At 40.0% G+C, this 10,933-nt stretch overlaps 1 protein-coding gene across 2 annotated transcripts; it reads right to left on the bottom strand.

Annotated features, from left to right (window-relative positions):
* Positions 1-264: 264 nt before the first annotated feature.
* Positions 265-10,501, bottom strand: vps4b (vacuolar protein sorting 4 homolog B). Of its 2 annotated transcripts, XM_070974600.1 has the most exons (13): positions 10,046-10,501; positions 8,944-9,055; positions 8,572-8,672; positions 6,561-6,672; positions 5,914-6,064; positions 5,729-5,787; positions 5,446-5,565; positions 5,137-5,293; positions 4,876-5,024; positions 3,084-3,165; positions 2,780-2,999; positions 2,539-2,679; positions 265-1,874 (listed from the first exon to the last, which is right to left on the bottom strand). In XM_070974600.1, the coding sequence occupies exons 1-13, from the start codon at positions 10,064-10,066 to the stop codon at positions 1,773-1,775; spliced, it is 1,527 nt and encodes a 508-aa protein (XP_070830701.1). In that variant the 5' UTR covers positions 10,067-10,501; the 3' UTR covers positions 265-1,772. The 2 variants fall into 2 exon arrangements, with proteins under 2 accessions (XP_070830701.1, XP_070830702.1); XM_070974601.1 differs by lacking the exons at positions 8,572-8,672; positions 8,944-9,055; positions 10,046-10,501 and adding an exon at positions 7,567-7,804.
* Between the last annotated feature and the right edge of the window lie 432 nt (positions 10,502-10,933).

Below are 10,933 nucleotides of genomic sequence, written 5' to 3'. Positions count from 1 at the left end.
GCACTGTAAACGTACGCCAGACGGTTGCGCTTGGTACTTGTAGTTCTCAAGCTGAAACCGTTTCTCTGGATCCCAACGCTTCATGTGTATGCAGTAACGACAACTCCCACAATGCAATGCTCCGCTTCCTCGTTCGACGTATCCGTTTTCGGTTAGCGAGACACAAGCTAAGCTTCACATCCACCCACCCACCAGGTATGTTGAGTGTTAAGAGACAGTAAACGCTAGCTATTTTAATTTGTGTTATCTTTATTTCATTTTTTTAACCTACATTTCTATTGTAAATCTTTATAACAACTCGTTAATTTACTTCACAAAAGTAAACAACTTTTCTTGACGTAGCTATAACTTTTATTTACATTATAGAAATGAAAAAACAGAAAATCTTATGCATGAGTGACCTCTTCAAATAGAAAAGGCGCAAGAGTTGGCTATATGTATAGACATTTACAGAAAAATAAGAGATGTTCCCCATCATAACTCAAAAGAGACAGTTTTCACACCGTAGGAGCAAAAGAATACAGTTGTACACAATCTCTAAAAGAGCTTAAATGAAATGTGCAAGTATTATACACTTCTTAGTTGTAGTGACAAAGCTCTGGGTATATGCAGTATGACCAATTTAAAAATAAACCAATAACCAAAGAATCTTGCTGCTTTTCTAGAAGGCACATGGTGCACGCTGCCACTTATGGCTGCACAAAGTTCATGCTCGGAGATGCATTCCTATGTAGTAAAGTATACAAGAATATGATCTCTCCATTAGAGCCATCAGTATCCGAACTTCAACGCCTCAGTCTTGTTTTATCAAAACTCATGATGAGACTTTATCTTAGAATAAGGCTTAGTTTTTTTTGCCATATGTATTAAGGATAATCAGCAAAGCCTGTGGATAGTAATGGAAAATATGTACAGTAGATTGCAAAAACAAACCATGTTTTTTTTTTTTTGCGAGCTGAGTGACAAAGCAATTCAAAGCTATTGAGTCCTCAAAAAATTGTAAAAGAACGCTGGTCTGGCACCACTGGTGATCCATCCTAATGGTAGCATTTAATTCAAAAGACAAATGAGTAAACTCATACATTTTGCCATTCGTTAGGTAACTGGATAAACAATCCAAATGTCCACAGGGCCTAATACAGCTCTCATCCTGAGTATCTCTGTCTCAAAACTCTAAACATCCACCACCTTGAGACAACTGACATATATCCCATTTCACTCATTTAGCCCAATTTTAGACATTCCACAAAGTACAGTATACGCTATAAAATGCTTGTTTTTCCAATAAAAATAGATATGGGGGTATTTAGTAGTCTAGTGAGATGTATTCTGGCTGGAAAATAAGGACACATGAGCTAGTTCTGCCTTAAAATAAATTATCTTAACTTCAATAGCCTCCTTTGCAATAACTGCGGTCTCTGTCTGCCATTAGTTTCCTTAAGTCAGGTGGGTATTCTGCTCATTAATACCTTTAATCTTTAGTGCATAAATCAAACAACCTTTGAAATTCCCTATTCCTTGTCAGCTGAGCTGCAGTTGGGAAGTCTTTAATCTTCTTTGGACAATGGTGAATATCAAACAAAACTAAGTCTTCCACCCTTTGTGTGGTTGTCAGATTGGCAAAACTGAGCAGTAACCTTACCCATTTATGACAAACCATGAGGCCTGATGAATGATTACGATGAGACAGAGAGAGAAAATCGTGACAAGGACAGTGAAGAGAGACAATCGTGATTCCTTTGCTTTGGTTTGGCTTGGCTCAATCATCCCATCTAGCCTTCCTGTCCAAAGTCCTCTGTGAATTTTTTCAGTTTGTCCAGATCTTGTTCATTGACTGTTGGCTTTGTGTGGGCCTGAGACCTCAACATGTCAGACTGAAAAGAGAAAGGAAACAAACAAAAACAGTGTTAAAAGATGGTATTGCTGAGGCTGTTTGGAGTGATGCATGTCTGAAGGCACAAAACCTGACAATAAATACAAGGTATAAAGTACTTCCGTACACGTGGTTAATGAGAATGTACATAACTCCTGTCAAACTGCAAAATATGTCTGCCAGTATACCAGATGTTTGCTCGAAATGCTTAGATGAGAAAGGAAGTTTACTTCATTGTCTCTGGGAATGCCCAAAAATTCAAATGTTTTGGAAGAATGTTATTAAGTGTTTATCAGAGATGTTTAATGTCAAGATCCCTCTGAATGTTAAACTATGTGTACTTGGAATATATCCGAAGGGAAAGATACATGGCTATCATCAGGGGTATGAATATGGACCTTTTACTAAAATGAAACTGTGGAAATCAACACTTTGTTAATTTAATTTATTTTGTCTACTTGTCATCTAGTTTTGGTATGGTCAGATGGTGTGGGTCAGTGTGTGTATGTGGGATGAATGTGCGTTCATGTTACTGACTGTTTTGGTTCATAAAAATTGACAATAAACATATTGTGAAAAAAGACAAAAAAACAAAAACAGTGTTATAGTAGCCTGATGTTAAAGTGAGGGGATTTATAATGCTATCTAATATTTTACTTCCTTACCATGCACACTACAGGCTCCAGTAGCTTCTCCCCAGGAACCTCCATCCATGTCATTTCAATCGCGTTGGGATCGCCAGGTGAGCAAGGAGTCAAAAGGTCATCTACAAGACTGTTGGGGTCAGTTCTTGATGGACCTCGTACCTTATTTAAATAAAAACATAAGAGAGGATACAAATTAGTCAATTACTTCATCATGTGACACTAATGCATCAAACAGAAACGGATATTTTAAAAGACGTACCCGTTTGAAGTGGGTTGCTGACTGGACCTTTCGAACAGGCTGCATCAGAGCGTCTCTGACAATGATACTTATATCTGCTCCTGAGTATCCATCTGTCTTCTTGCCCAGAGTGACAAAGTCAGACTCGGAAAGACTGTTGGGGGTTGAGCCCAGATGGAGCTTGAACATGAAGGTGCGAGCGTGCTCCTCAGGCAGTGGGATGTAGATCCTCTTCTCAAATCTGTGTAAGTATCATGGGTGAACAGTTAGCACATGTGAACGACAACACAATTACTAACAACTTTCACCAAGAAATAACAATTACCGTCTCCTGATGGCTGAGTCTAGGGTCCATGGGATGTTTGTTGCCCCGAGTACCAGCACTCCCTCGTTGTCATTCCCCACACCTGCGAAACAAAAAAGTCAGGGTAAATATGCACACCTAAATACTCAACATTTAAACAATGATACTCTGGTGCTTTCACTGACATATGATCATCCCTCCAGCTTTCTTTAGATCTGGAACCATACGTTACATTACAGGACAGCAGCCCCGATCCTAACACAAGATAGGATGTCGTACCAACCCTCAACTGAGTATGCACATAGAAGGACTAAAGCTGCTGAACATGTAACACATATCAAATCAAATCAAACTTTATTTATATGTCACGTTTCATACTTAAAAGCAACACAAAGTGCCCCACAGTGGCTAAAAACAACAAAAAAGAAAACCCAGGCCTCCCGCCCCCATAAAGACATAGAGACATATAGAGACACACACTCACAGACATGCACGTACACACACCCGCACCCGCACACACACCCATACGGACAAGGCAAGGAATAAGCCACCTTTGGGGGCCATCCACACTGAGAGGGCCCCCGGCCCATGACTAGGGATCACCACCTGAGACCACCCCGGCCCAGGCAGACAGGAGGCCCCACACCAAGGTACAGAAGCCTCCAGCCATCCAGGCCAGAGCCATCCTCTCGGCAGCGCCCCCATCAGTAGACCAAAAGCAGCTCCCAGTGTGGGGGGCCCCCATGAGGAAACGCTGCAGCTAAAAACCAAGCGACTAAGACATAAACATAGAATAAAATAAAATGAATAAATGAAATAACTAGTAATTAAACATGTCGTTAAAACATGCAACTAAAATAAGATACAAATAAAAATTAAATATGATAAGACACATATAACAATAACAAATGAGAAAAAAAGAAAACAATATTGATCATAGAAAAGCAACCTTCACTAACATATCATTTATTGCATGGCTACTGGATGCTCTACTACTGGATAATGGACTACATTATATTTTACAATGTTTCATGACTTTGGGTCCATCTCATATGAATTCCATTATGGCTGGATAACATATGAAGTGTAACTTTATTATATACACTATTCACTTGATGCAGACTAATGATTAATTTTAGCTACAATAGTTGAAGAAAGTGGTTAGAATTTCCTTTTAAGGTCACTGCTGTTGGTGGGTTTTCACCTAATAATCATGGTGCAACTCCAGCCACACCTCAATCAGTGATGTCACAACAGGTGCTTTAGCCTCACCCATCAAAGAGCATATCTGCTATGACATCTGTTTATGGGTGTGACCACAATCAGCATGTTGTAAAGCTTGATTCTGTTTAGAGCACTGCACACGCAATCGATTAATCTGAAAGCCACTGAACCCAACAGCGCAAATATTTTAGCGTTGCCTAGAAGTACCTTCTAGTCACCTGGCCACTGCAGCTATAATTGTCTCCTGTGCACAGCTGGAGTTTATATGGCGATACATTTGTCATGCTATGCAACTATAATGAGTCAAGTGAAAATTTAGGAAGCAGAAAGAGGCTGAATCTAAAAGGGCTTATCACTTAGTGCATAAACAGCTGTTTTCTACTTGAGCTGCAATTTTAGATCCCACAGGCTGTTAACTTGTTCAGAATATTGAATATTACGGAAAAAAAAAAAAACACTGCTATCTAAGATTTTTAAACAGTTTAACAGTAAATATGGGGACCATTTAACATGCAGTACTGGGACAATACATTTCATTTATCTCAACATTCAGTAATTACAAACAATTGTTTTAGCTCATCAGACTTACCCTGCATCTGAACCAGGAACTCTGTCTTAATACGGCGGGCAGCCTCACTCTCGTTCTCACTTCTTGAGCCACACAGGGAGTCGATCTCATCAATGAAGATGATAGAAGGCTTGTGCTCCCTTGCAAGGCTAAAAAGATTCTTCACCAACCTGGGAAGCAAAAGGTGGGATTTTAAGAAATGAAATAGGAACATGCTGCTGGCTGCAGTATATTTTTAATGCGTAACCCAGGCTTTTGTGGGTTGCTGTTAAAATGACTTACTTTTCACTCTCTCCCAGCCATTTGGAGACAAGGTCAGATGAAGAGATGGAGAAGAAAGTTGAGTTGTTTGCCTCTGTGGCAACAGCTTTGGCCAGATAGGACTTTCCTGTACCTGGCGGTCCAAAGAGCAAGATCCCTCTCCATGGAGTTCTCTTACCTGTCAGTCAAGCAAAATGGTGCTTTTGTCTATATTAATGTCACCAAGAACCATCAACTTCACTCTTACATACCTGTTGCATTCAACATAGATATTTTCTTCTACCATTTACAAGCAAGGTAATGAGGTAGCCTTCGTATTAAATTAAATACCTGTGAAAAGGTGAGGGAATTTGATTGGAAGAATAACAGCTTCTTTCAGTGCCTCCTTGGCTCCTGCTAAACCAGCCACATCGCTCCATTTGATGTTTGGTTTCTCCATAACAATTGCACCTGGAAAAAAATAACACCACATTACCGAGGAGTCTAAATAAATACCTTAATTATGACAGACTGTATGTAAGAAATTCACAAGAAATCAACAATTAGTATGACAACTCAGTACAGATTAAGTGAATACATGTGAATAGTTAATAGTCCCCCAAAGGTTACAAACCTGAGAGTTGATTCTGGAACTTCTTTTTCTCTGGATCATCACCTTCATCACTCTCATTCCTGGAAACATAATTATATAATAAATACATATGTATAATTTTGTCTATCAAAAAGAACACTGATTTCCCATTTAGGTCTGAATGGCAACACGAGTAAATTTACTAACTGCCTCATCCATAAACATACCCTTTGTCATCAGACTGTGACTCTTTGACGGGCTTCGCAGGAGGAGCTTTCTCTTTTTTCTTTAGGTACTCCTTCAACTTTTCTGCTCTGTCCAAGTATTCGGCACATTTTGCCCGGATGCTCTGTCTGGCTTTGTCACCCTGGGCTTCATCTGTCAGGAAAAAGTATATATATCCTTTATTAAACCAGGTAAAAGCCTCATTGAGATTAAAGTCTCTTTTCCAAGAGTGACCTGGCCAAGAAGGCAGCCCAACAACATTATCACAAAAAACAAATACAACAGTACAGAAAAGGGGCACAGAAAATGATTTCAGACTTGAGTATTTGTTCCCAAAAGAGATATCATCCTCCTTCCTCTTAGCAATTCAGCAGTGTGCTTTAATATACTCAGTTATATAAAGAATACACACACACAAAATCACATCTGCCTATTGTCATTTCAATGTTCTCGCCCTCACCACTGCTATGATGGTGTGCGAAATATCTTACATGTCATTGTGAGAGATATGAAGCTGTAACAATCTACAGCTATATCAAGAAGGATTTTTATCAGATCGTGGTCCTGTTGTGACAATGTGACAAACAGCTATGACTATCAGACTGTGACCACTGCACACTTAATAGTAATATGCTGTTTTATGCCTTACATTTCACCACATGAAGGAAGTACTGAACAGCAGATTGGTACAGACGCAGAGCCTCCTCATAGTTCTGAGCTTTATCCTCCTGAGCTGCCTTGCTGGCAAGATCAATGGCTTTCTAGAATGACAGACACACAGGACAATGTTGGTTATGCTGGTGCTTGTTGGTACTAGAATGAAGAAAATGTGTGAGGTTAATAACATCTTCGACATAAAATACCAACACATATCTGCCAATAGTCACAAACAACAAAACAAATGTAACCACAGAAGGTTATGAAATTAATTAAATAAAAGTGACAAATACTTAAGTGAACTTGTGAGTCGCAGGCAACCTTCCTATAATACTTACCGTAATATACTAAATGTAAAGATCAGATTGGATACTACACCTGTCTTATGTGGTGGCAAGACGCATACTGAGGCAGGATTGCCTGAACCTGAATTTGATCGCACTTTCACTTCCTTTTGGTTACCGTAGCTTTAAATAGTAACTATAACACAATTTGCACTTTTAACACATTCTGTAGAGGATGTAACGATGACAGCTTCGCTATCTATTTGAAGCGGATGTCTTTTCAAAGGCCAAATAAAACTAGTTAGCTAGCTACGTTAATCCCATTAGCTGACTTGTTCGTCAATAATACAAGATCACGATGAAATTTCACCGCAATTGCTACATCTGCATGCACTGTAACAACGGATAACACCTGCCTTTATGTTACAAATAGGCCACAATGGCACCTTTGGTGGTCTTTTGTTGATCACAAGTTAACTGCCGAACTCTTGCCTGGGTTAGCTTAGCATGCTAATTAGCAGCTAATGTCAAAAAACGTAACTGCATTTTACACCGTTGGAAGCGTTTATATCGAACAACATCCAACACAACAAGGGCAAACGTTTCGATTATCATCAATTACTCTACTTCTTCAGCTTAGTCCTTAAGGTAATCAACTTTTTAGGCTTGTTTAGTTGTCCGTTTTAGCCAGCTCTGGGTTGGTCCTCAACTTACCTGTAAATTATTGTTGGTAGCCATAAGGGCTGATCACTTGTCCACTAATCGAAACGAATGTAACACCGCCGTGAGTAAACAACTTTTAAACACACCGCTTTGCAATTTAACCTTACAAGTCGACTTTTAACTCGAAAATCCAGGTTTTTAGGAGGCTTGTTTTCGTTTCTTCTATCACTCCCGAAGACCGAAGAGGGAACTTCCGCATTAAAAGTCGATACTCGCGTGCACGGAATGTAATGACGTCAAGACGTAGCCTCTGTGGAGTTCAGAGGATCTTCCTGTGTTTTTACAATTACAATGATTGGTTAGACCCAAAAATAGAACTATTTTAAAACGGAGCGGATTAGAGATCATTTGCTTCCTGTTTGTGTCAAATTTATTCCCCATGTCTTATTCTGGGCTTAAAAAATAAAACATTACCAGACTATGAAGGAACTAACCCCCTTGTTCTCACATTGAGCATGTTTACATGAATTATCTTTCAGTCACTTTAATTGATTCTTAAATGAAGTCTAAATTAAGTCCACTCCTGCTGCAGCACATCCACACTGCTGTGAACTGGTGACATTACTGTGATAGACAAATAATATCCATCCATCCATCCATCCATTATCTATACCGCCTATCCCTTTCGGGGTTGCGGGGGGCTGGAGCCTATCCCAGCTACAATGGGCGAGAGGCGGGGTACACCCTGAACCGGTCGCCAGCCGATTGCAGGGCCACATGCAAGGACAAACACTCACTCACACCTACGGACAATTTAGAGTCACCAATTAACCTAATGAGCATGTTTTTGGTCTGTGGGAGGAAGCCGGCGTACCCGGAGAGAACCCACGCATGCACGGGAAGAACATGCAAACTTCGCACAGAAAGGCCCCGCCCGGGGATTGAACCGGCAACCTTCTTGCTGTGAGGCACGCGCACTACCTGCTGCGCCACCGTGCAGCCCACAAATAATATCCATATTTTTAAAACTAATATGTATTTAATTTCTGTAGCAACCTCTTTATTCACTAGGTACTCCTGTAGTTCTTCCACTCTGTCCAGATACAGTTTACATTTATCTCTGATCTTCTGGTTGCCATCTTTACCCTGGGGTTCACCTGATGGGAAGGAAAACATTGATTTAATACCATTCTGAATATTTTATAAACTACCTAAGAAATGATAAGGATGGCATAACTTAAAATTGGTACAAACAAACAAACAAACAAACAAACAAACAAACAAAGTAAGCAATTTCACTTGTAGATGTTAATTGGTCCATCAGGCTATGTGCAGACTGTTAGGATGACATGAAAGGTCTCAGATATTGTAGGTGTGGTGTTTTAGCCTGACATTAGATGCATTTTCTTTCCAGCCATGGTGACGCACGTTTTAAAATGTGCAGAAAATACTTGACAGCATGTTGGTACGAGCGGATGGCCTCCTCATAGTTTCCCTCCTGGTCCTCCTGTGAGGCCTTCTGTGCCACAGCAATGGCTTTCTGAAAGAGTGAGAAATTAATTAATGTTTCAGACACTGTAATACCTTATGCTTCTCCTAAAATCACCACATGACAGAGTCTGTACAAGAACCTAAAACTGAGTGAGTTCACGTCGTCTCAGAGTCCCATGAACAGCATAAATTTACTTCAGCCAAAAGAAAAGTAATTTTGTTCAGTGTTGTTATTATAGTAATGGCAGTTATAAATTAATCATAATAATTTCTAAAAATGCTCCGGAGCCAGTGCTGAAATGAGAAATTGACCCACTGAGTAGTTGATCACCAGAAAATTTATTAATTCCACTTTTAGTAATCCAATCATTTTAGTAATTTATTGTGTAATAACAGACCATGTTCACAGCGGGTGTTTTGTCTTGTTTTTGCAAGAAAAGTACATGTGTAATTAATGACATTAATTATGGCACAGTGTACCAGTAATTCATGCCAGTGAGCCACATGGCCAACATCAGGGCCCCAGAGCAGCTTTACAAAAATGTAATGAAGTTTTGTTAGTGTTAGAAATTACACCGGTGCTTTTTATGCAATTATATGTAAGAGGGAGGGTCCATCTGATCAATAATCACCTTTAGGCTATGTGCAATTGCTATCTTGGATACGAAAATATGATCTAAAGCGCTCAGATCACACACAGAATATACCACTGGTCACATTTTGAGCTTAAAACTTTTAATTAACAGTGAATGAATCGTGTCACACGCTGTCATTGAACGTGTGGACTCTGTGAATCACTATTTCTGGTCAGTGATGGAGTTCAGTCAGCTCTTGATGCTAACACAAAAGGTCGTGCATTCAAAGTACAAAGTAACACTGGAAACATTTTAATGAAGCACACAGGACCTTTATAAAGCGTTAGTCTAAAACGAAACCAGTCAGCCTGCACACAGGCACTCGCTCATGTGAGCTGCCAAACTTGTTTCACTCCACAGACAAACGAGAAGCTTGCAGACTTACAGATTATTATTCATCCTACCTGTAGATTCGTCGGCTCCATGCGGAGTCCTGTGAGAATAAACAAGCCAACAGAGTCGACCTGCGATCCCTGTCAGCTTTGTTTCGTTTACACGACAAGTTCCTGTTTGCTTATCGCTCCCTCAGCGCTGACAAGCCGCGGAGAAAACAGCCTGCCCAGTCAAAGGAATGACAGCGATGCTTATACACAAACCCTCCTGCCAGTGAGTCACGACGCTTAATTGTTGTCGTACAAGTTTAAAGGACAGGTTGCTGAGCCATTGTTTTAATGCCCCAGATAGAATAAGTATGAGCGCTCAGTGTGGATCCTTTCTGAGGCGGTAGACAACAACGGCACGATGCATGAAATAAGACAGAAAAGAGTCCTTTTACTTGTAACTCAGTCTGGTGGCTCTTATTACAGGAGGCCAAGTGACACGGAAAAACATGGGACTTTAGTTATGCGCGCGTGCGCGACACTGAACTCCACCACACTGACGACTCGTGTAATGAGCGCGCGCTCCACTAGAGGTCGCCCCAAGATCACCGTAAGATTACCCGTGATGTCAGGAAGCTGGAAACCCACTGATGGAGCACTCTGCAGGTGTGGGGGCTCCAAGACCCTGTTATAAGAGGGAACACTATACTTTCATATGAAAGTTACAAAAAAAAAAAAAAAAGTGACCCAATATATTTATAATACTTATACTACTATTACTACTACTAATAAGATATTATGTAGCAATGAACATACTGATGATAAAGTATATACATAGAAGTTTTATTGTTTCACCAGCTGCCATATTCACCATGTTGTTACACTGTTTTATTCCAATTCATAATCAAAACATATCTAACATGGCTATTGATACCTATTCTGTGATTTGTTTTGCATTTCACTCATGCGTAA

The sequence above is a fragment of the Chaetodon trifascialis genome, chromosome 11, assembly GCF_039877785.1.
Source record: "Chaetodon trifascialis isolate fChaTrf1 chromosome 11, fChaTrf1.hap1, whole genome shotgun sequence".
Taxonomy (NCBI): Eukaryota; Metazoa; Chordata; class Actinopteri; order Chaetodontiformes; family Chaetodontidae; genus Chaetodon; species Chaetodon trifascialis.
Note: the sequence above shows the minus strand (reverse complement) of the source record. Positions and strands in the feature narration are given on the sequence as shown.